This window comes from Equus przewalskii, chromosome 9 (assembly GCF_037783145.1).
Source record: "Equus przewalskii isolate Varuska chromosome 9, EquPr2, whole genome shotgun sequence".
Taxonomy (NCBI): domain Eukaryota; kingdom Metazoa; phylum Chordata; class Mammalia; order Perissodactyla; family Equidae; genus Equus; species Equus przewalskii.
Genome location: NC_091839.1, coordinates 78,464,413 through 78,489,861, shown reverse-complemented (window position 1 = coordinate 78,489,861; position 25,449 = coordinate 78,464,413). Strand labels below are relative to the sequence as shown.

The 25,449-nt window shown below is 40.9% G+C and overlaps 1 protein-coding gene and 1 long non-coding RNA gene across 8 annotated transcripts; one reads left to right on the top strand and one right to left on the bottom strand.

The window, feature by feature from the left end:
• Positions 1–1,003: 1,003 nt before the first annotated feature.
• On the bottom strand, positions 1,004–10,404 carry LOC139073418 (uncharacterized). Its single transcript, XR_011522140.1, has 3 exons — positions 10,212–10,404; positions 7,492–7,618; positions 1,004–2,748 (listed from the first exon to the last, which is right to left on the bottom strand). It is a non-coding gene; the product is annotated as an uncharacterized lncRNA (long non-coding RNA).
• VNN1 (vanin 1) lies at positions 8,783–25,204 on the top strand. Of its 7 annotated transcripts, XM_070557188.1 has the most exons (10): positions 8,787–8,933; positions 9,200–9,450; positions 10,748–10,878; positions 14,498–14,690; positions 15,368–15,659; positions 16,077–16,438; positions 21,478–21,648; positions 22,659–22,751; positions 22,993–23,048; positions 25,024–25,204. In XM_070557188.1, exons 2-9 carry the CDS (start codon positions 9,238–9,240, stop codon positions 23,029–23,031), a joined length of 1,494 nt encoding a protein of 497 aa, XP_070413289.1. In that variant the 5' UTR covers positions 8,787–8,933; positions 9,200–9,237; the 3' UTR covers positions 23,032–23,048; positions 25,024–25,204. The 7 variants fall into 7 exon arrangements, with proteins under 7 accessions (XP_070413287.1, XP_070413286.1, XP_070413285.1 ...); XM_070557186.1 differs by lacking the exon at positions 22,993–23,048 and having other exon boundaries at positions 8,783–8,933; positions 9,219–9,450; positions 22,659–22,793; XM_070557185.1 differs by lacking the exon at positions 22,993–23,048 and having other exon boundaries at positions 8,783–8,933; positions 22,659–22,793.
• The last annotated feature ends 245 nt before the right edge of the window (positions 25,205–25,449 follow it).

Genomic DNA, 25,449 nt, shown 5'->3' with positions numbered 1-25,449 from the left:
GGAGTGGTTAAGGATCACTCTGAGTTTGGGGACACCTTTTTCCCCACAAAAAGTACGACAATTGCTTTCCTAGACTTTTCCCAGGTGTTTATTTCCACTCCATTTAATTCAATCCAGTTCCAGGAAGCCAGAGACGTTCTGGGCAGAAGAAAATGCCCCTGCTCTCTCTGCTGCCATCATTCCTGGATTCTCTCTCCAGGGCCTATGTCATAGGGATCCGAGGATTGTACCTGTGCTCTCGACTCTTCTGTGTGCACATGGCTGTCTTCGCACCTGATGGCCTCATGTTGGTTCTTTCTAGGCTTCTTTCCTCTCTCCTAGACTGTTGTCTCGAGGCTGCATTAGTACCTAGTGGCCCCAGCTTCCTCACCACCCCTCACCCATGCATCTTACATAAGCCCACCTCTGTTCCCTCTCTCGTACAGGGGACTGCAGAACTGCCGAATCCCCTGGGAGTTCTCAGCTCTTGCCCGTCATGACTCAACCAAGCTTTCCCTTTAAAAGTCATTTGCTCCTTATCTTTTAATACCTCACACTTTTTTATTTCTTTGACCTATTTTTTTCTCTCCTCCCACCTCTCGTTTTATTTATCATGACTTATAAATGAGGACCTCTGCTAGAATCAGCCCTCACAGCTGTGTCTTCCTCATCTAAATTCTTTCTTTGGAGAGCGAAGCCACTCTCCTGGCTTCAGTGAGTATTTCTGAGGCAGCGGAGTATAATTCACTGGTGAGAAAAATTATTTTTTTCATGGGAGCCAGTTCAGGCTGCATAATAATGATTAGGGACTTATTAAAGAAAAATAAAAGTTTTATTAAGTCCTATGGCATAAATATATATTCTTACAATGTAAACAACTTTATCAATCAGATTAATGTCAATCAGAAAATTGACGGTATTCTAGCCATTAAATATTAATATTTAGGTATATATATTTAGTAGCAATACTGAGGCATATCTCTAATCTTTTATCATATTGTTAAAAAAACAAACTTCAACTGAGTAAATTTTAGAGATTTTATTGGCTTTATTCATTGACTCGTAAAGGCATTCCATTTAGAAGATAGATAGAAAGGGGCTCTGAGGAGCTGTACAAAATGGAAGACTTTTATAGACAGAGAGAAACCAGGCAAGGAAGTTATTCTAGCCAAGAACGGATCATTTCAACAGTGGCACCTTCCTTTAAAGGAAGGCAGGGGTCTGTCAGTGGATTACCTCACTAGTGCTAACCGTTAATTCCAGATCAGCTGATTAAAGTTTACACTCCTGGGAGGGGCTGAAACTGCAATTAGGTGAAGTTTCAAGTCTTGGTTTGCTGATGTGGAGCTGAGCACAAGTGACTTCAATGTGGGCCTGTTGTTTCTATTTCTTTCTTTCTTCTTTTTTTTTTTTTAATGATTTCCCCTTTTGATCAGACTCTCAGCCTAACTGAGAGACGTGATCAAAATTTAAGGCCTTGGCACCACTCTCAGCTACCTCTCTGTTGCTCTCCCAGCTTTTACTGAGTGCTAGTCACAGGTTATGACGTCAGACTTACATTTTTTAAGTTGGTCATTCTCTTTGTTCCTTTTCTGATGTTCCAGTCTTAGGAACGAGGACCATTTGCTTGGTGGTTAGTGGCTGCGAACATGCATTTAAAGCTGTTGAGAGAATACGGTGCACCAAGGAGACTACTTTGATTATTACAAGTAGGATAATTTCCAATGTTTGGAATGCACTTCAGATCATGGTCCCTAAGACCCAAACCAATTAAAATCATATAAGTCAAAGAAAGACTCCATTGAAGGAGTCACTTTCTTAAGCCAAGTGGCTTGTTCAGTAGCCTTATGTAGCTGAGTTTCAACTTCCGCAGAAGTGCTAATCCAAGTGCAGCAAGTGGCATTGGCCACAGCACAGACACCTCCTTGCTCAGCTAAGAGATAATTGAAGACTATCCTATTATCAAGAATAACTTTGGCCAGGGAGTCTAAGAGTTTTTGTTGGGCAGCTATTGCTTTAGCAGCAGATTCTGTGATATCTTCAAGAGTTAAGGAGAGATTCCCGGTCATGGCCTCATCTGTACTCACTCCAGCTAAGAAAGTAGGGACCTGCCAAGGGAAGTGAATCCTGAACACTGAAAACCTCCTGGTTTGCCCTTTCTAATTCAATGACGTAAATTCAGGAGAGATGACCAGAGAGGTGTCTCAGCCTGTCTGTGAACAGCTAGGGGCACAGTTAGGTAACCTGGGAGGCTTTGCTCACCATCCAGGCATTCATAGGCTCAAGGAGAGTGATCACCACCACACAGACAAAGATACATCTCGTCTGGGCACAAACCATTCTCACTAAAGTGGCACTGTTAATAGACAGATTAAAGTTTTTGATGACAAATCCAGCAGTCTGAATGGTTACCACCCTTAGCAATGGCCTGGGAGATACAGATGATGGCATTATCTTTCCAGGCCAAAGCCAGAGTAAAGGAAAGAAAGAGGAGAAGAGGGGTTCTCATGTGGTTAAAGTGTGAAGTCTTGATCTGGCATCTTGGGCAGAAGAAGTCCACACTGATGTCAGTTACTTCTCTTCCTTGTCAATGTGGTTCAGAGATCTCCAACGTTTGCACAGGACCAGGTGTCAGGTGGAAATGTCCTTAATTGGGGGATATGGACACAGGGTTCAAATCCCTAAAGTTTGGCTGCCATCTGGGTAGTGAGGAGAATCCGCATAGACCCTTCCAAGGAGGTTCAAGGGTAGTCTTTGTTCTTAGTGATTCTGATCAGAAGGGTGGGAGAAAATCGGAAACATTGGTTTGGAGAGTTGTAGCCAGATATTTGAGGAAACCAAAAGAATTCAAGATCCAGTCCAGTTTACCAGTATATCTCAAAACTTCAAAGACAATTGAGAGGACTAGAAGCTAATATCTAGAAAGGTGCAAACACAATTTTTCTCTTTATAATCACCCCATTTTTTCCCAAAGATAATCACAGCAAAACTAATTTGTTTGCATTAAACTTGGTCTGATTATTTACATAAGTGCAGCAAGAATAGTGATTGACATACGCTCTTTTGAAGATTGCTTTGCTGGAAACTTGTAAGCAAGGTACCAGGCCAATTATTTTAAGGGGCTTTATTGGCTCAATAATGTCAACCTTAGTTTTTAAAAGCTGTCTGGCATATCTGAGTCTATGCACATCTCTCTCAAATACAATATTCCAGTCAAAGTCTTGGTAATATAACGAATGTTTCCAATTATGTCCTGTTATGAGGAGAATGGATTCTTATTGGATTTATTGAAATAACTAACTGTATTGCTGTGAAAAGAATACTCAAAAGAGTTTTTGAACTCTGGAGAGATGAGATAGGGAGAAAAAGTAAATGATTCATCTTTGTTTACAAAGGTATACTTTATCAAATTTGTGCAAGTTATAGGTCGCTTAAGAGAAAAGATTTCCCTAAATCTGGAAAAACAAAACATTAAGGAACCAATAATGTCTCAAACAAAAAGTCATGAAAAATTATAATCATCCTCCTCAGTTCATTCAGTCCCATGTAATTAATACCATTGGGCTTGAATCCAGTTTTTTCATTAGTTCTGGAAATTCTTACCCAGTTCAGTTTTATGATATCAAGTTATTAGAAACCTGTACTTGTCAAGTCCTTTGCATGATTCTCCTTGAATATGAAGTAATTTTGCAAGAACACTTTTCCAAGAGCATCTGAGTAAAAAACATAACTGTAAATGACCAGACTTAAAAATGACCGTAGTTAAGATCTGATGAGAGTTCATTATAATGAAATTGACAAGAAAATCTGGTTATTTCTGTGATATACAACGTTTTAAGATAATAACTGGAATTATGACTGGTAACATTATACCAGGACATATCAGATTTCCAGTAATTTAATACAATTTCTTCAAGACTTACAACATATACCTACATAAATACAGCATAAAAAAGGCTTGGTATTACTTCTTATTTGACAGTGCTTCCCACGTAATTTAACATATCAAATAAGCCCAATTAATTTAACATCTCTCTGTTTAGAAAGACAGAGAACAAGTCTTTTGAGATGTTCCGTGGGCCCTCTGGAAAATCCCAAAGTTATTTTGAGCTCAAAAAGACTTAATTTAGAATTTTATTTTGATAAATTTAATAAAACATAGGATCTTTTCTTTCTAGGCAAATCACTTAAAAGGTAAAGAAACTTTCACAATCTGTTATCAAAGGCAGTTGAAAAGTCCAAGAAAATTTTGTCCTTTTAGCTGAGAGAAAACCAATTCTAATTTTGCACTAGTGTACTTTTGATGTTAAAACTCTTTTTTTTTTTTGCTTAAATAACTTAATTCTATTCTCAGCCAGCTTGACCACACATAAAATTATTTTCCCAAGATTGCTTGTCCACAAAAACTTCTAAAATTTTGCCCTATGCTTTTCATCTTTCCCACTCTGAAATAATCAGTCTCACTTTAGGACAAAATTACTTTCTTTTTCCTCAACGAAAATGCGTCTCAGCTCCTCACATATTCTTTTACCTAAAGCACACATCTTTCCTTGCATTCAGAAATGTTTCCCTTATTACTTTTAGTAGATTTAATTACATGTGGTTAGAATTCTTAATCCTTAAAAACTTTACTTTCTAGTGAAAATAAAGACGTAAACAATTGTGAACCGTCTTTCACGTTAGCATTCTGTGGTTTGGCAAATTTATAAATTCTTTTTATAATTTCTAGAAACATATGCTTTCTCATAGTAATATTTTTCATTGTGGCACAAAACATTTCTGTTAATAGACCCAAATATCTTTAGTTCCTCTATAAAAGGAAGCCAAAAGTGGATAAACCTGTGTTCAGTAATTAATGCTTCAGTATGTTATCTTATTTGGAAATGATCTAGATACTTAACGACTACCCAAAATTTAATTTAAGTTAGCAAAACCCTAAGATTTCAAGTTACCAAAAGGATTTGGGGAAACTATTTAAGAAGTTTGCCCAAAAACTTTTGTGTCATTTACATTTGTCTAATTCACTTGTTCTCACCGATTATATTTAGATTACTTATGAAAATTTCATCATATCAAGTTATTTTTCTTGAGGACAAATTTTGCAACAGAAATAACATGAACTTATTTTATCAACAAACCCAGATAGAATAAAAGTTGCATGTCTGCATTATATTCAATATTGATAACTCTAAAGACATGTCTATTTTATAAACTAACAAACTCAAATTAGTTTTAATACCAAATATTTTCCCAGATCGTGTTGAACATGAAAAGCATTTGGGTTAGTTTCTATTATATTTTTGAAAATTTTATGAATATTTAATTCATATAAGGACTTAATTTTCTTTAAGCAAATTTAATAGAGCCCTTTTACAAATTCATTTTAGCAATACTATCTGGAGGTAGAAAATATCACACATCTTCAGCCAGAACAAATACTAAGTGTGTCTGGCAGTATTAAACAAAACTTAGATTTGAGAGGTGACTCCAAAGAGGGTGCAAAAGACATTTTATTTGTCTCTTCCTGCTGGGTACTACAGACAGATCGGGGAGACCTGACTCTGGTGAGAATTCTCACACTTCGCTGGCTGCTACCACTTTTCTCAGGATCTCCTCTGCAGGTTCTGAGCAGGGTTTAAAGCAGAGGGTATAGCTCTAATATTTACCAAAATTTGGCAAGGTTTTCTATTGATTTTAATTTTGGTTTCCTTGGCTGTTTAAGGGAATAACATTGCAGTTAACCAGGAAATCTCTCAGAGTCCTGTCAACTTCGGGAGGGGCCCATACCAGGGCCCTTCTTCAGGGTTAGATATGAGAGAGTCTGTAAGGCCACTATCTTGACAGACCTTGTTCACAGTCTTGTTCCAAAGTCCTTTCAAAGAGCTCAGCTGTGGTCATGAGTTCAGTCAGAACGGTCCAATTAGACAAGATCATCTAACAAGTGCACTTGAAATGAAGGGTTCCCAAATAAACAAACAGATTGCGATACCTATTTTAACTGGCATGCAGAAGCCTCTAAAAGTCTTCAAGATTCCAAAATCGCTTCAAGGAAAGATTCATTACACAAGGCTAATAAAAAGTTAAAGATAGGAGAGGTACCTAAAACAAAAGACTATAAGACAACATAACTCCTGCTGTTCCCGTCTCCTTTATTTGAGTACTCATTCCAGTAATCCTCTATCTGAATTGCCTTTCCACTCTAAAGAGACCATTAAGCAGTTACCTTTTAAAATAAGACCGTCCAAGGCTACAGGTGATCCCCTTCAGGTATCTTTCACTCCTTGATCAAAGGCTGGACTAAGGGCCATAGTTAAAAAATTTCCTAAAACCAGGGAGGACCCTCAGAAGTTTTTGTAAATGGATTACCTCTTGAGATTAGTAGATTGATAAAAAGGCAGAAAACGGGATGAGTGTCTTCTCTCCACACACAAGTTTTGTTGGAAACTATTCCCCCAGTCTGTCTACTCTGTTTGAGCAGAAAGGCTGCATTAGAGGAGCTTGGCCGGCTGCACATTGCTTATCGAAGGTGATGTAGTGGCATTAGCCATGAGGAGACCCAGCTCAGTCACGGCAGCAGAGGCTGTTGGTGCCCCACCGCTTCTAGTTTGATAGCTTTCTACTGCAAGAACTGCAATTGTCCTTCTGAAGACTTTCTCTTGGCTAATGCATGCTAGGTAGGCAGCAAACTCCAGATTGCCATGGTGGTAACATGTCAGGGGAGGGGAAGGTTTATAGAGTCCAATGATGACGTTTCTGTGTTGTAGTGAGCCTGTGCCCCTGGGATGTGACTTTCATGAGTGCTTCTCAGGTTTTCTTTCCCTCTTAGTTGAGACAGGAAGGCCAGGAGGGCGAGAGTTGGGGTTACCCTTCCCCTAGGTTGGTTAGGCTCTGGTAAATAGTTTCTTTTGAGGGCAGACTTTTGTCAAGGAGAAGAAAATGCTCTGGGCTTATTTCAAAGTGGAGGTAATCCCCCTTCCTCCTGTAGGAAGCTTGAGGCAGAGGGTTTTTTCCTCCATTATTTGCCGAGAGAAACTGTGGGGTTCCTGGAGGTAAAACTCACAAAAGTGTGACAGCCTCCCTAACACTGGGACCCTCCTAGTTTTTAACTTTCAAGCTTGGCCATAGTGGGCCTCCAGCAACTCATCAATGACAGTTTCAGCGATCAAACCAGTAGAAGCTCCAACAGCGGAGCCATTTGCTAACCATCTGCCACAGTGGTTTGTCCTAGGACTTCAATTCTCTGATATAGCCAAGAAAAGTTGTTGATTTTCACTTATTCATCTTTTTTTCTTGTTATGAAGTTGAGAGAGATGACTTTCAAGCTCTTTATATATCAGATGGGAAACCAAATTGGAGGATCTTATTTAGTGTTTTTAATCTGATAAGATCAAAGAAGTAAGTTTTTTAACCTTTGGGTAACTCCTTTCAGTTTTAACTTTTATTTCAGAACCTCCTTTTATAAATTGTTGTGTAACAATTACATCCTTTGAAGTATGAGGTGTCCCTACTTACTCGGGAATGGAAAGACGAAAGGAGGTCAGCAGACAGAGGGAGCTGGCGTTGGCTGTAGGCTCAGGAGGATGGGGCAACCACAACTTCTTGGTTACTTTGGCAGCCCCAGAATAAATTTATTATAGTTCTGAAGTAAAAAAATAAAACATCAGACACACCCATTTGCAAATTCAACCATAAAACCATCATCCAAAATGAAATATCCTAAAAATAGAATGGATAATCATAAATACTAGTTCTATAAACATAAAATAATATTATACTTAATTCACAACCGAAGCAAAACTTATACACTTGTTGCATACCAAAATCTATAAGCTCCTTTTCTGTTTTCTATTATTTTCCTCTCTCCCTTCTTTAGTTCTCACGCTTGTTCTTTATGCTCCTCTCTCTATTACCCCTGTGGGGATGCAGCCTCTAAAAAGGTCCCCAGTGAGCCCTGCCTCATTCACACTCTTGTGTAATCCCCTCCTGTCGAGTGTGGACTGGACCTACTGACTCGTTTTTGATGAATAGATTATGACAAAAGTGATGAGGTGTCATTTTCCATATTAGATTACTAAAGCACGGCGGCTTCTGTCTTGAGTGGATTCTCTTGCTCTCTGGCTCTGAGGGAAGCCAGATACCATAACGTGAGCTGCCTTTTAGTGAGGCTGAGGCCTCCATGGCAAGGAACTCGTATCTCCGGGCAACAGCCAATGAGGACCTGAGGCCCGCCATCAGCCATGCGAGTGAGCCTGCAGCTCGGGAGTGAATCCTTCCCAAGCCAAGCTCTGAGATAACTGCAGTGCTGGCGAGCAGCTTCATTGCAGCCTGTGGAAGAGACCCTGGGCTTCAGGTTCCCAGCTCGGCTGCCCCTGGAGTCCTGACCACAGAAAATGCGAGATAATACATGCTTGCTGTTCCAAGCTACTAAGTTTTAGGGGTGATTTGTATAGGAATAGATAATGAATGACTATTTTATATTTCTCTTCGTCCTGGCTTCTCCATTTTGAGGAAACTGAAGTGAATAAAGCATGGAGCCCAGATATCCGCATGATGATAATAAGAATAATTTTAAACTGTAAAGTTGTTTACTCTTCACAGTGTTTACATACACCGCGGTGTGCTTAAAACAGGTGAATTCCGACAGTTTGTATGTTTAAATCCTAACCACCTGTACCTCAGAATGTGACCTTATTTGGAGAGAGGATTGTTTCAGAGGTAATTAGTGAAGATGAGGTCATTCTGGAGTAGGGTGAGCACTAAATCCAATGACTAATGTCCTTATAATGAGGGGAAGTTTGCACTCAGACATGCGCACAGGGACAACGCCGTGTGAAGACACACAGGGAGCACAGAGCCATTTGCAGGGAAAGCCCCAAACAGACTCTTTCCTCACAGCCCTCGGGAGGAGCCAACTCTGCTGACACCTTCGTCTGAACCTTTTTACCTCCACAACCGTGAGACAACACATTTCTGTTGCTTAAACTATACAATTCTTGGCACTTTGTTATGACAACCCTAGCAAACTAGTACATAAGCATTTGCTTATTTGATCCTCACAAATCCCTTCCATGAGGGAGGGTCATTTGTTATATAAGGAGTGTCTATATCTATGTCCGTAATGTAAAACCAGAAAGCTTTCTTAAAGTTAGACTTTGTCACTTTAAAGTCCTAAGTTCTGGGAACCACGTGATCTCTTGTGTTTTCTCTCTATAAATATCAGGATTTGATCTATCTCTCAGCAAATCGTTGGACTTCATCATGATTTCTTCTCAGCTGCTCGCTTATGTGGCAATTCTGGTTTTCTGCACCTTCCAAGCCCACTCCCTGGAGACCTTTATTGCAGCTGTTTACGAGCACGCAGTGATATTGCCCAATGCCACCCTAACGCCAGTGTCCCGGGAAGAGGCGTTGCCATTAATGAACCGCAATCTGGATCTTTTGGAGGGAGCAATCACCTCAGCAGCCAAGCAGGTACCATCTCTGAGTGTGCTGGATTCTATGTGCGCAAAGGGTGGGGTCTTAGGAGACAGGATTACTGTCAGCGTCAACACCCCTTGGGACAACATATGTGTCAGGGAAGGCAAGAACTGAATCAGAGTCCTACCTCCTTCTCAAAATTATTGGAGCAAGGACACTATTGCACTTCCCTAATAGTGAGACAAAGTTAAGGAGAGAGTAGGCTGGTTATCATTAGAGGCAGCAGACTTTTGAGGAACTTGCTGCAAATTCAACAACTTTGTTGCTCTTTTCTGCTACATGTGGTGGGTGGAGGATAAAACGGTCAGGGACCAGGTGCTGTTTGTAGAGTACTAGTGGCCTCAGTGTGCTGTTGTGCTCTAAAGAGTTGGCAGGTTTTTGGGGTTAGTTCACAACATCAAAACAATTAAACTTAAGTTGCAAATTACTTAACAGCATGTATTATATACTTCATTCTAATGACAAGATAAAAGCATATATGTTAATGCACAGTAAGTCCTTGAGTTGAATGAAGGGTTAAGTTTAAGTGTGTGGTTTGAAAGAATATAGTTTCAATAAGATATTCATAGATCAAGTACAGATGAGGAATGTATGAAGCATGATGAAAGTCATAGATACATACATATCACATATATCTATCAGTATACATTCTTATACATAAGGAGATTTAAAAGGTTATGAAGGATTCTGAGGTTTTTTGCACCCTTAGTCCAGCTATTTTTTTCAAGGCCACAGCAGCTTTCAGGGTGACTCACCCTCCCGAAGGTGCCCAGGGCAGCTCACATTGTACCCCTAGGCCCGGCGTCCTTCAGGTAACCGGTGTCTGAAGTCCCTCCTTCTGAGAAGCAGAAATCACTTTTGCAGCATAAGGAGCAGGGAAGGCTGGAGCAAGGGGGGAAGTGAAACAGAGATCGAGTTACAGATCCTTCAGGTGCATGCAGACACAACAGTCGGCCAAAGTTCAAAGAGGGTCATTTTGGGAAGAGCTGGGTTTAAAGGTAACAACTCTAGTGCGTGGCGAACCTGTGAGTAGCCTGGAAAGCTATTCATGTTTGTGAAAGAATGAAGAAGTCAAATAGAAATGACAACAGAGGGATTCGAAAAGGAACGTGGCTGGGCAAAGAAAATAAATTGTGAAAACATAGAAAACAAAGGAATAAGATTGAAAGAAAAAGAAAGCCCGATTGGTTGCTTCTCAGCGGCTCAGTTCCTCAGATCCTCTCCCAGCCGCCCCCCTCCCACTTTGATTGTTTGCTTAGTTGAAGAATACGTTAAGTTCCATTTTTAACAGGGTGCGCACATCATCGTGACTCCAGAAGATGGTGTTTACGGCTGGAACTTCAGCAGGGACACGCTCTATCCGTACTTGGAGGACATCCCAGACCCTGAAGTGAACTGGATCCCTTGCAACAATCCCGACAGGTAAAGAAACACATTGTTAAGAATTCAATCATGAACATGAACGCACTTCACTTGGGAAAACTTTATGGAAGATCACTGCATACGACCCGCTATCAACTCTAAGTTTCAAGATAGTTTTATTATCTTTCATCTCATATGGATACATTTAATAGGAATGTGAATATGAATTACGAAATCACAGAAATCGGTGTGGGAAGGTCACGTGAAAATCACGGAATTCAATGTGAATTTCCTTTGAGGGAGTGAATCTGGAGAGATGATGGTGTAACTTGCTTAGGGTCACGGGGTAGTTGGTGAGTGGAAGAACCAGATCCACTCTCGTCTTCTGACTCTTTACTAGTGAACGGAAAATGGTTTCTCTGTTGCATCTGCAATTTGAAAACTGTGTGAGTAAATAGCAGAATAGAGTCACATGCCAGTTTAGGATTATAAGCTTTCCTTTCTCACCCATAAGACAGCTGATGTTTAATGTATATGAAATTCTTAAACTTAAGCTGATTGTCAGCCTAGAAAGTTATGATATAGCAGGTTTAAATCAAGTCTAGACTAAACAAAATAGCACTATCACTTTTGCTATAAGCAAAACAATACCGTACACATCTAGGAGAACGGTGTCAGTTAACTCACTTCTTTCAAAATGCGCCATTGCTGAAATCGTAGGAATTCGTCTTTGGGAACTGCTCTCAAAACCACACAAACTACTGTAACTGCTTATAGAGATGCCTTGGTTTTGACAAAGTTCAATAGTTTTCTGTTAATCATCTACTGTATGCATATTTCATTGTATCATAATTATTTTTTAGTTAACTATCTCCCATGCCTAGCTTCAGTTTCTAAAAGGCAAGAACTCTGTTATCACTTCCAGTATGAACTGACTTCTCTTGGTTCTGAATGGCCTTCCCCTAGAATCAAATTTCCAAGAGCCTCTTGAAAATCCCTTCCAGGATGTTCCATTTGTTCCATTTCAAGGAGTCTGGTTTCCCCATCCTGTTTGCCATCAACCAATGACATCTCCATTCCTTGCCTTCATTCGTTTATTCAACATGTTGTTTGAGTCCCTACTATGTCCAGGCACTATTCTGGGCAATAAGGTGAACTAAACAGGTTTAAAAACTCTGTTCTCCTGGAGCTTATAGTCTAGTGTGGGGAGAGAGTCAATTGAAAAACAAGATAATATCTAGTGATCTATCATCCACCTATCCATGATGTGGCGTGGAGGTAAATGTTGTGGAGAAAAATAAAGCAGGAAAGGTGAATACGGTGGCAAGTGTGAGGCTGAAATTTTTAAGTCATCAGAGGGCTTCATGGTGACATCTAAGCAAAGACAAGGGAAGTGAGGGAGTAGGTCACAAGGATATCTGAGAAAACAGCATTCCAGGGAATTCTAAATGCCAAGATCCTGTGGTCAGAGTGTGTGTCTGCCATATTAGGAACAGCAAGAAGGTGAATGTGGTTGAGTGATGTGAGGGAGGGGGAGAAAATTGGGAGATGGAGGCAGATAAGTGGGAGGGGACTGAGTGCATAAGGCTCCATGCGCCATAATAACGACTTTGTTACTTGAGTGAGGAGGTAGCCATTGGAGAGTTTTGAGCAAGAAGTGAAGTGCTGTGACTTCAGTTTTAGTGTAAGGATCACTCTGGTGGCTATGCAGAGAACAGACTCCACAAGCAGTCAATAAAGAAGCAGGGGACACTTAAAAAGCTGTTATAGTGATCTAGGCAGAGAGATGATAGTCTTGGACTGAGGCGGTAGAAGTCTGGGTATTGAGAAATGACCAGAGTCTGAATAAAGTCGGAAGGTAGGTAAGACAGATCTTGCTGAAAGATTGGACGTCGGATGGGAAGGACAGAGAGGAGTCAATCTCCTTTACCCCTCACATACAGTCAGATATCACTTCTTGTTGAGTATGTTTGAAATATCCACTGAGTCAAATGCTCTTTTTTCTCACAGTCGCCAATCTTTTTTTGGCTCACATCACCACTTACCCTGGATGTTATAGGAACAAGGCCCTCATCGTTTCTCTTTTTACAAAAAATTTATTTATTTAGCATTTATACTTCACATACTTCTAGAAGGATTTGAGATTTCTTATTACATCTTATATAATTAAAAAGTAAGATAGTTTAGATGTAAAAACTAGAAGCCACATGAATGAAGAAGAGAAAGTAGTTGTTACAAAGCACTGTGGTAGTGGGCTGATCGTTACAACTGGACATGCAGTAGACATCTGAGAGTTCCTGGGAGGTTAAGAGAGGAACAATTTGGCGCAGAAGTTTCCATTGCCTCATAGAAGAAAGCTCGTAGATTTCTTGAGAGACAAGCTATGTCCAATAACCTAATTCAAAGATGAATTTATTATTCACCTTTTAATGTGGACTCTTTCTTATGTACCGGGAACTCCACTATGTGAGAGTGTAGGAGTCCTTGTATAGAGGGCATCCTTTAATACAGTGACTGGCTGCACCTGTGATCAAGGTCATCTGGCCGGCAGATTAAAGAGTCAATCATTAGTTCAATAAATTAAAAAAACAATGATTGCCTGCCCCAGTGTCTGCACTTCCAGGATCAGAAGCGGTTATCAGCGATCAGAATGCAGAACGCAAACGCAGAATGCAAATGCAAAACGTTAACTGGAGGACAGAAATATTGCCCACCCTGCTCCCATAGGCTGCCTGCAAGGTGCTCCAGGAACACCTGCATGGCTGCCTGCCACTGGCTAGAGGGTGGAGAGAAGTGGGCATGGTAGCCACTGCTGAGCCAAGAGCTGAAATTGACTGAAATTAACTGCAATTGACCTTCCAAGCCTTCTTCTGGAAGTTGCAAGCCTTAGAATAGACCCCAGAGTTCCAAAATAGTTACACCAGACACATTCTGCCGTGCAATTGTTATCTAGGTGGAGGGATGGATTCCTGGTGCTTTCTACTCTGCCATCTTCTCAGAATACTCCTATTTCCAAATTGTTCTTTCATTTGAAATATTTCTTTTTTGAGGAAGATTAGCCCTGAGCTGACATCCATTGCCAATCCTCCTCTCTCTCTCTGTCTTTTTCTTTTTTGCTGAGGAAGATTGGCCCTGAGCTAACATCTGTGCCCACCTTCCTCTATTTTATATATTTTATTTTATAAGCCTGCCACAGCATGGCTTTTTAAGCGATGTGGAGGTCCGCACCCACGTCTGAACTGGCAAACCCTGGGCTGCCGAAGCGGAGTGTGTGAACTTAACCTCTGCACCACTGGACTGGCCCTGAAATGTTTCTTAATGCCTCTTTTCTGTCAGCCATGGGTCCAGTGAACAGGAGATGTGTGCCTTTGCCCTATAAGATGGGACACATATTATAAGATGAATGCATAAATGAATATATGATTACAGATGATGATAAATGCTATGAAGAGAAAAATACGTGGCCTGGAATCTTATCCTAGAACAGTTTCCTAGAACCAAATTCCAATAAGCTTGTACTTCCTCTGAAGTCTTTTGTTTTCATCTTTCCCTTCTACTTATGTTATTTAGAATTTACTTTTGTGTATATCGCATAATAGGTTCATGCAACTATTATTCTGAATTTTGTTAAAAGCTTTGATTTTTTTTTTTTTTCCCTCTTCCAATGAACACATACCAGATTTGGCCACACTCCAGTCCAAGAGAGGCTCAGCTGCCTGGCCAAGGACAACTCTATCTACGTCGTGGCAAATATCGGGGACAAGAAGCCATGCAATGCCAGTGACCCTGAGTGCCCCCCTGATGGCCGTTACCAGTACAACACTGATGTGGTGTTTGATGCTCAGGGAAAACTTGTGGCACGCTACCATAAGGTAGAATTAATTTGCAAATAATTGACTACTGAGTGTTTAACAAAATAAAGTGGACCAGAAGGAAAAAATCCATTATTGTGGATAATAATAAGCATTATTTAGAAGTAGAGTGGAGACAGAGCACAGAAAGTAATGATTAGGTGCAGTGAGCTCTTCACGAGGATTCCTGTGCCTTTAAGAGCACAGTAGGGTGTCGCTGAGTGTGTGCCAATCGGTAGGAGCCTACTGCATTGAAACATAACGCTGACTTTTGGACTTTGTCCTTTTAAAGACGTGCCCTGACAATGGATCAAGGCTAGAATGAAAAACTACTTGCCAGATAGACTTGGCAAGAGTCTAGGTTTTGAAGAGAAAGGAGCGAAGAAACTTCTTTGCCCACAGAAAATAGTTAAGTGTTCTTGGCAAATAGATGTTAACTATTTCGTGCCCATGTCTTGTAAGATTCAAGAAGGTCTTAATAGATAAGGATTCCCTTGTACGTATCTACAAAATGTGGAGACTGAATCAAAGCCTCCTGTTGGCTGTGGTCCTCTCTGATTCTCTAACACTCTTTCCTGTGAAGACAGTGGTCATAGATGAAATTGGCACTGACTTATGTGAGCTTGTACTTTTTCAGACACAGTGATGTCCAGGACAACTTCTTAAAAGAGATTTTTTTCCCCCTTTATTTATTGCAGCAAAACCTTTTCATGGGTGAAGATCAATTCAATGCACCCAAGGAGCCTGAGGTCGTGACTTTCAACACCACCTTTGGAAAGTTTGGCATTTTCACGTGCTTCGATATTCTCTTCTACGACCCTGCTGTTACCCTGGTGACAGATTTCCAAGTGGACACCATCCTCTTCCCGACAGCCTGGATGAATGTTTTGCCACATTTGTCAGCTATTGAATTTCACTCGGCTTGGGCTATGGGCATGGGGGTCAATTTCCTTGCATCCAATATACATTACCCCTCAATGAAAATGACAGGTAATGTGACATCTTTAAGATTTACAGGTTTGATGTAAGCAAAAAAGCAAAAAAAAATTGTTTTTTTTCTAGCTAACACGTACTCCTTAATACAATGTTCTCCAACTCCAGCTGGCGGCATGCTGTAGAATCCATCTCAATCTAAATTATTTAGTTTTATTCAGCTTGAATGTACACTCTCTCTTTTTTCCAAAATTCACCACTTTTCATGTGAAACTCTCTCTTCTTGGCTTCTTGATGTCATACTCTCTTGGATTTCCTCTTACCTCTTGTTCTTATCAGCATATTTACTGAAATTAATGAATTGTATAGCTTAGAGGGAGTAAAATGCTAATGTGAGTTTCAAATACCAATAACAACTGTGCGATTCCTTTTCACTTTCCCGGTTCAAATGCCATTTCAACTTATCACTTCCAGGAAGTGGCATCTATGCTCCTGATTCTCCAAGAGCATTTCATTATGATATGAAGACGGAGGAGGGAAAACTACTCCTCTCACAGCTGGACTCCCACCCGCACCACCCAGCAGTGGTGAACTGGACTTCTTTTGCCAGTGGTGTGAAAACACTCTCAACGGGAAACCAGGAATTTAACAGCACTGTCTTTTTTGATGAATTCACCTTCCTGGAGCTCACCGAAGTCACAGGAAATTACACAGTTTGTCAGAAAGCTCTCTGCTGTCACCTAAGCTACAAGATGTCTGAGAAGAGATCAGATGAAGTGTACGCCCTAGGGGCATTTGATGGCTTACATACTGTTGAAGGGAGTTATTATTTACAGGTAATGATTGCTTTGGTGGCAAGGGAGTTACCAGGTAAAATACAGGACACACAGTTAAATTTGAATTTTAGACAAAAAATGAATTATTTTTGTTATAGATATGTCCCACTTTCGAGGATATACATATACCAAAAAATTTGTGGTTTGTTTGAAATTTGAATTTAGTTGAAAATCCTGAAATTTTATTAGCTGAAACTTGCCATCCTCGATGTCAGCTCAATTTTAAACTAGTTGGGAAAAGGCAGAACATTTATTTGCAGAACCAGTGTTTAAAATGATATGATAATCAAATTACAGATAATTTTAATGGATAATTAACCTCTGATATTTCCTGCTTGAACAAATTTAGCCATTTTCTCTGTATGTTCATGAATGCCTATCTTGTTTTATAAGAAGCTTGACACTGAGTATGTCCTGGAGCCATATAGCGTTAACCTCTGAGATGTACAGTAGAATATTTATTGCTGCAAAGATTCAGATATCTCACAGCCCTCAACAGTAGAGGAGCAATTGGAACCTGATGAGATGGAATCCCTAAGAACAAGCAGCTTCCATGTTCCTCTCTTTCTGCCCTTTTCTTCCTTGATCTGGCTCTGAACCTATTTCACTCAGATTATTGCAACATCCTCTTAACAAGGCTTCCTGTTGACACTTTCAGCTCCATCCAGTCCATTCCCTACACGATCATTGCCAAAACCACTAAAAGCCATTTCAGATTATTTCACTCCCTTGCTTAAAATTCCTCACTGTCTTCTAATTGGCAAATCAAATTCCTTAACATTAAAGGCTCAGAAAGTCTCTGTGTGGCCCCTTCCTATTCTCAATTGTCTTCTCTCACTCTACCAACGTGTGCCCTGGGCTCCTGGCACATTGAGACATTTCCCCATCTCCAATATGCTAGCATCTGCAGAACCTCTGGATGTTTACACAGACTGCTTCCTTTATCTATGGTGGCCCTCACCTTTTTGTCATTCATTGGGCTTTTCAGGTCTTGTCTTCACCAGGGAGCCTGCCCTGACACTTCCTGTGGCACCATTCCCACCTCCCCAGCTGGGTTAGGAACCTCTTTTATGTGTTCCCAGACACCTATGCTTAACTTTATCAAAGACATATCGTGTCAAGTTATGTATGTATTTGTTGGAGACTGAAAGCCCTTTGAGTGCTGGAACTATTCCCACCGTGTAACATTTTGTTTGCTGTATGATCAGCACTCTAAGAATGCTTGCTCACTTCGACATTTATCAAGTGCCTGCTGCATACCAGGTATCTACTCAGGGCTAATGATATGAAGATGAATAAGCATAGACTCTCCTCTTGAGGGATTTGGTAGGGGAGAAAGACACTTGAGCAGACACTTCAATACAGGTTGGCATGTGATAGAACATAGAATGTGCACTTTGCTATAGAAATAGTAGGGAGTTGTACTCAGCCTAATTTGTGGATCTGGGGAAGTTTCTGGAGACATGATACATGAACTTATGCTATTATCCAGGCGTAAAAGAGTGGGAGGGAATTCTAGGTGAAGTGGAGGGCGTGAGCAAGTTGTGGATGTGTGAAAGAGCGGGGTGTGCAGGGAAGAGCAAGCCATTCAGTGTTATGAAGGCATAACATCACAAGCAGTGGTTGGTGGAAGATGAGCCTAGAGGCGGGATCATATCCTGCAGAATCTTACATGGTTCCTAAGATCTGGACTTTATTCCGTCAGTGATGGTCTTCTGTTGGAAGGTGTCCAGCAAGGGAATGATGTGATCCAATCTTCTTTGGAGTAGAACATTTTGGCTATACTGTGGATGATGAAATAAGGGCAGAAAAAGACTAGTTAAATTATTCAAATACTCCTTTTAGGACCTGTACAGCAAGATTATGTTAGTAAGAATAAAACCAGGGTATGGAGTCAAGAAATATTTAAAAACTAAACTTGGCGGCCAATTTGATTTGGAACAGAAAAGCAGAATGAAGGGTCTAGAATGTGCCAGGTCTCTAGCTAGAGTGGCTGGGTGCCTGTGATGCTCTGAAAGATCAGGATGCGAAGGGAGGAGCAGACTGGGTGGCAGTGGGGAGATGCTCAGGTGAGCTCTGGATGTGCTAGTTTTGAAGCTCACATGGGACATTCATCTGCAGCATCCAGTAGGCTGTTGAATATATGGGTCTGATGCTTAAGGGAGATATTAGATTTAGAAATATTGTTTCGAGAATCAGGCAGGATAAAGAGGGTGGTTAAACCCTCAAGAGTGAATCACATTGCAAAGCTGGCTACATAGTAAGGAACAGCGTGCTAAAGGTGGAACCTTGCGGAGCTCCAGCGTTTGGGCAGGAAGTGGACAGAAGAACAGGAACCTGAAAATATGATTGGGAAATGAAGGAGAATTTAAAGAGAACCTTCACGGATGGCAAGGAAGTAGAGACTCTCAGGAGGAGGAAATTTTTATGCAATATGTCTACCATTATTGATATGAATGAGTAGAATTTTGGTGGAATTTCGTGGGTTCATAATGGTAGAGTGAAAGGCAGATTACAGTGAGTCGAAAAGTTGAAGGGAAGTGAGAATATTGAAAGAATGAATGAGAATTTCTTCCTCGAAAATCTCATCTGAGACGAGAGAAGAGAAACAAGACAGGAGCCAGACAGAGACCTGCGGTCAGGAAAGGCTGTTTTTGCTTTTTGTTTCCCATAGATGAGATGTCCTGAATTATCTTTATAGATCTAAGAGGAAGGGCAAGAAAAAAGGAGAAGGATGAAAATATAGCAGGAACCAATACTCCTAATCAGTGCTTCAAGGTGCTGGAGAAAAGGGGAAAAATAATATAAATGATATCAAGAAAATGTCCAAAATTCAAATTAGCTAAATTATGTTGTATAAGAATATTTATTGCCATATAAATATTACCACATATTATGTGGCATATGGACCTATATTGTACTATATATGGTATTATATGGCCATATTAATTTCTAAAATTAAAAAAATTGTGATGTATTATTTTTTTATTTTTTGTGATGTATTTTTAAGTTTAAAAAGTTGATTACAAAGCAAGATAGCCCTCTCTGGGCTCTTCCTCTCTCTTTCTCCTTCCTTCCCTCCTCAATCTTGGCTCACCTCTCTGCCTTGCCCAGACCCTTGGCTGCACTTGAGGAGAGCCATGGTGGGTCCTTCATGGTGTTCAGAGGAAGGTCAGCTCTGCCAGGTAAAACGAAGCCCTCAGTTGTCCTTGCCGGGCAGAGATCCCTGAGCTGGACCACCAGTGCCAGGCAGGTTTTGGAAGTTGAAATTCTAAATTTAGAAGCTTTTCTCATCTATATGGCGACCCTTTAGTCTTACCAAAAAGAGACGGAAAGTTCTGAGCGTGTGGGTGCTTGCCCATCTTAAGCTTCACAGTACGGCGATCTAACCGGGCCTTTTGTTGGGGGAAACCCTGAGCTCAGTACCTTTAGAGTGTTCCTCTTGGGATGCTCAGGTTTTCCAGGTTTCAAAGTTCTTCTAATTCTCCTCCTGAATAGGGTTGCCTAATTCAGCAAATAAAAATACAGGATGCCCAGGGAAATTCGAAGTCTAGATAAATAAGGAATACATATTTTTAAATATAAGTATGTCCATGTGATATTTGGGATATACTTACACTAAAAACTATTTTTAGTATTTTTAATTTATCTGAACTTCAAATTTAACGGTCATGCCTGACCATGTTCCTGAAGGATAAATGCCTTGCTGACGGCATTGAGAGAGCCGAGTGGGAGAAATGGCCTTGCAGGGTGTGGTGGTGGTGTTGGGAGGCGGTCTCAACAATGATGTGTTCATGTAATCCCCTTCAACCACGTCTTTCAAAGCCTCCATCGAGACATCACCTGCTTTACCCTCTCTGGAAATAAATGCCCAGCCTTTCACTGAAATAGGGGAGGGGCAGCTGCCCATCCTCAGTATCTGAGGCATCCTTAACAACTGCCCACCAATATTCCTTACTTTAGCCACCACGACATTCCCAGTTTCTGAGGTATCTTGTGTTCCCAGGGATGGAACTTTTTGAGCATTCTGCAGTGTAGATAAGGTTGATTCTTGGCTTTCACCACTGCCAAGACTCGATTAGGACTTGGCTGTGTTACATCTGCTGAATCAGTTACCACTTTTGCATCAACATCCCAGTTTCTAAAATTGTGCCATGGTCTATCCTCCTGTTCTCCTATCCTTGTGGGTTTATTTCTTTTTTAAAAAAAGCTAATGTTGTTTTTAGGACTTCGAGGGAATGAAACAGAAGCATGTGCCCATTCTGCCTTTACCTAGAAGTTGTTTGAATCCCATCTTAAAACACTTGCCCTAAAGTGCTTGTTCTCCAGCTTCAAAAGTAGAAGTAGGGGCACCTGCTTCATTAGAACCTTTAGTCAGGCAAGAAATGCAGGGGGTTTGCAGTGAGGCTTGGAAGATGCAGTGCAGCTGGAGTTAAACGGATACGGATCTTCCTTTTGGGGACTTTGCGCCTGCATGGTGAGATGATTCACATAGGTTTTACAGTCACACGGCTGTGTAGTAGAGCGTAGTATAGTGTAACAATGCAGAATGGTGAGAGCTGTTCCAGTCCTTGCTCAGATATGAAGTAAGTGACTTTTCCAGATCACAGAGATTGTCTCTAGATCAACTCTAGGGTTCACTGAACTTTAAAGTTCTTTCATTGTGTGAAATAGGCAACAAAATGAGATTAAACTAGTGACTAAATTCAACCCTTTTTTTTTTTTAGAAATTGAACACTCTTGATTATTTGAAGCATTGCCTACCTGAGAACAATGAGGGTATAATTGTTCGTGCCTATAGATCAAAGATCTGATTCTTTCTGTGGTTTAATGTGTGTCGGTGAACTGTGGGAAGCACTGGGGTGGGAAGTTCTTTTGTGTTATGACTTGTTGCAATGGCTGCTCAGCAATGAGCTGGATTAACCTAATGGGGAAGTAACACTATTTAACCAAACGAAGGGGCCTGGGCGTTTTTCCAGGTCAGGCCGGCGTTTCAGTCGACTTTCCTAGGACTTACTGGTTTGTTTCTACTTTTGCAGGTTTGCACTCTGTTGAAGTGTAGAACCACGGACTTACACACTTGTGGTGACTCGGTGGAAACTGCTTCCACTAGGTTCGATACGTTCTCCCTCAGTGGCACTTTTGGGACCCAGCATGTCTTCCCTGAGGTGCTGCTGAGTGAAATTCAGCTCGCACCTGGAGAATTCCAGGTGAGACTCTTTGCTTATCATTGCCAGTTCACTTCATGTAAGAGGAAGCACTTTTTGAGAACAAAACATACCCACATGCTCACAAATATGACAAAACTGCCATTTGGAAAGGGTAAACTATCCTTGGGGAGCACGAAGGACGCTGAACGGGCTGGAAAGCCTTACTATAAGAATTAGAGTGTCCTTGAGAATAAACAAATATGTTCTTGTAGGGACTATGGGGAGGCTGGGCTGCTTCAGCGCCGTTGAATGGGAAGAAGCCTCTAGAAGACTTTCAGACCCAGTCCCACCAGAGGGAGCCCCTTCGCATCACTGGGTAGTGACGGTCTAGGGAAGATAGAAGGAATTCCTCTCCTGGTGTGGGTGAGGGCCCTGTGCGACCGTAGGAGACCAGGGAAGACGGAAAAGCTGAAGGAGAGAGAATCTGACAGTGGCTGATGTTGGCGAGAAAGCAAAGAGGTTTTTTTAGAGGCCAGATATGATTCCTTACTGCACAAGTGCCCTGCCCAGCCACATCCTCACTGACTTGCCCAGCAGGTTCTGCTCTCACTCTCCTTCCTGGTGGAGACAGTTGCTGTGGGGAGTTGGGGACGATGGGCAGGTTGGGAGGCTGTGCGGAGTGAGTGACAGGGAGGGTAGAGGCTCAGCTCCACCCTCTTCCCCAGCCCCTTCCCATCATTTGGAGGAGGCGTTGCTTGTCTGAGAGAACTAGACTTCTCTCTTATACTCTCCCACATCCATTGTTTCACGTTTATTAACTCATGGAATGCTTCCTTGACAAGTAAATTCTGAGATATCGATTACAGGCATTTCAATAAGAAATGAATCAGTGCCAATTCCATAGCTCCAATTTTTTGTGTGCTCTGTGCCATTTCAAACGTCTCTAATAGAACAGAATCTGCCCATTATCTTTATTGTTCCCTCATCCAGTTGCACTGAATTTGAGAAGTGTGTTGTGAGGTTGCACCACTTAAGGGGAGACTCAGCCCACTCTTCTGTGTTTGCGTTAGGTGTCAAGTGATGGACGCTTGTTCAGTCTGCAGCCCCCCTCGGGACCTGTCCTGACAGTGACTCTTTATGGGAGGCTGTACGAGAAGGACCAGGTATCCGACGCCTCATCAGACCTCACAGCACGAGCACTGAGAGTAATGCTCATAGTTCTAATACCTGTTGGGTTCTCATTAAGTTGGTAGAATATTTACATTTTCTCTCTTTTATTTTGGATAATTTAAAAAATGATGGATAAGAAAAGAAAGATGGGTCTAGGCTCCTGATGAAAGTGGTTGTGGCCTCTGGCATAAGTGAATTACTAATATATATTTTTCTTTATTTAGACACACACACACACACACACACACCAGACAATGTGAGCTGGATAAATAGTGGTAACATTTTGAAAGGTAAAATCTATAAAATGAGAATAACAATTGTACCCGCCTTCGAGGGCTTTGTTCTTGAGAATTAAGTGAGTCAATACATTTAAAGTGCTTGGTCAAGCTCCTGGCTTGTGGAAAGCACTGTATATGTGTTACCTATTACAACAATATGTGACTGTCACAGTGAATCCAACTGGGATGTATTTACTGCTGAAATTACACCCCCTCTGGTTGTTGAAAGCGCAGACATTCAACAGTGGTTCAGCCGCCCTTCATACGTCAATTAGAAAATCAATGAACGCAACACCAGTGGGTCGCTTTGGCCTGATGTCTAGCACCGAGGCATCCCAAAAGGCGGCTGGGATTGCGTCTGGGCACCTTCTAGAGGACCTTCACATTTTGTGTGTTTTTCAGTGGGATTTACCACCTGTTTAGGGCTTTGCCTATCTTGTCAGCCTGTAAGCGTATTTACAGGGGGGCTCTAAAGCAGACATTTACCAAATCTGGCCTGTTAATTGTTTTCATATGGCCTGTACACTAAGAAAGGTTTTTACGTTTCTAAATGGTTGAAAAAGAAAATCAATAGAATAACATTTTGTAACACATGAAAATTATGTGAAATTCAAGCCTCCATGCCTAAAGTTTTATTGAACACAGCCACGTTGACTTGTTTGGTCACTGTTGATGATTGTTGTCATGCTGCAATGGCAGAGTTGAATAGCTGTGACGTAAACCATATGGGCAGAAAAGCCGAAAATATTTACTTCCTAGCCCTTTACAGAAAAAGATTGCTACCCCTGCTCTAAAGCATTAAATAACAACGGATTTTAGCACTGGAAACCTAAAATACAAGTGAGCGGGCAATGTGCCCTTGAGTATCTTTCCTATAATTCTTCCACACAAGCATATATAAAATATTTTTATTTGCTTTGTATTATATTACCATCACACAAAAAAAGATTACCTTGATTAACTTAAGACCAAATACACTAAATGGACTAATACACTAAACAGGAGAATGTGGTTTTTATAAACGTGATTGGTATCTATTCCCCGTAAGATACCACACCAGAAAGTCTTTTGTTGCATTTGGTGTATTCTAAAATTCCTGACAGAAATCATATGAATTTTTGTCTTCAAAGTTTTCCTGGAGATCGACTAAGAACTGTTCTTATGAATACACTGTCTGATATTTTCCCCTGTGACAAACTTACTAACTTAGAATTTTTCTTAAAATTGATTTTTCTTAAAACTCAACATTGCAGCCGTGAATTTACTTTTTAAAAAATGGCATTTACTACATCCATACCCAGCTCTGATCATTTTTTAAATCTAGATTTCTTTAATGCATACATGTGTATTTTATGCTAATTTCGATGTGCTTTTTAACTGTAATTTTTGTTACTTCTGCATAAAATATTTGGAATGCTTCTTTGATACAAACAACCAAATTCCAAGAAAGACCAATGCTCAAACACAGTTTTTTTCATCTATCTTTTTCTGCCTCAATGAATTTGAATGGTCTAGCAAGAAATTTTGACACTTCCTGGTTTGAAGATACAATTTATGTTACCAACTTCATGATGATGTAAAATGCACACCTACATGTATATTCACTGTGGCAACCAGCTTACAAGGGAGCCCCCAGTGAGCCCCACTTCCAGGCTCCAAGGCCAGATTCTCCATGATTAACGATTCTGCTACTATTAGCCTTGTCACCTATATAAGTCTGAATCCATTACCACTTTTATTATAACACAGATCCTTATTCAGTTCTCTTTAAGAGTTCCAATGATTTTACTTATTTGCTTTGTTAGTTCTTTACCTAAAGAATACATTTCAGTTCTCTTGAGGCCTGAATTTTGTCCCTCCAAATTCATATGTTGAAATCCTAACCCCATACGTCAGAATGTGACTGTATTGGGAGAAAAGGTTGTTAAAGATGTACAGTGAGGTCATTAGGGTGGGCCTTAATCCAATATGGCTGGTACTCTTATAGGACAGATTAGGAGATTAGGACATAGACATGCACGGAGGGAAGACCATGTGAAGACACAGAGGAAGACAGCCATCTGCAAGGCAAAGAGGGAGGCGCTCAGAAGCAACCGACCCGCTGACACTGTGATTCGGACCTCTAGCCTCCAGAATTGTGAGAAAATAAATTTCTGCTGTTCAAGCCAGTCTGTGGTGCTTTATTATGGCAGCCCTAGCAAAATAACATAAATTCCAATCCTCTCCCTTCTCCATTTTCCACTATCAACTGAAGCCTGAACAAGAGGGTTACCTAGTAAGAATATCCAGCTGGCTGGGCTCCTCGGGACTCAGCTAGAGACGCCTAGGGAAGCATTGCTGATTAACTGGTAGTGAAACCGCCAAATCATTGAAGATCCTCTGGAGTAAGGAAACCAGAAAGTCACATGGATGA

Bases quoted from the DNA above. Each gene is read 5' to 3' on its own strand.
- VNN1 (XM_070557184.1), top strand. From the start codon at position 9,238: ATGATTTCTTCTCAGCTGCTCGCTTATGTGGCAATTCTGGTTTTCTGC. The intron at 9,451-10,747 runs GTACCATCTCTG...CATTTTTAACAG, and splicing joins TCACCTCAGCAGCCAAGCAG to GGTGCGCACATCATCGTGAC. The intron at 16,439-21,477 runs GTAATGATTGCT...CTACTTTTGCAG, and splicing joins AAGGGAGTTATTATTTACAG to GTTTGCACTCTGTTGAAGTG.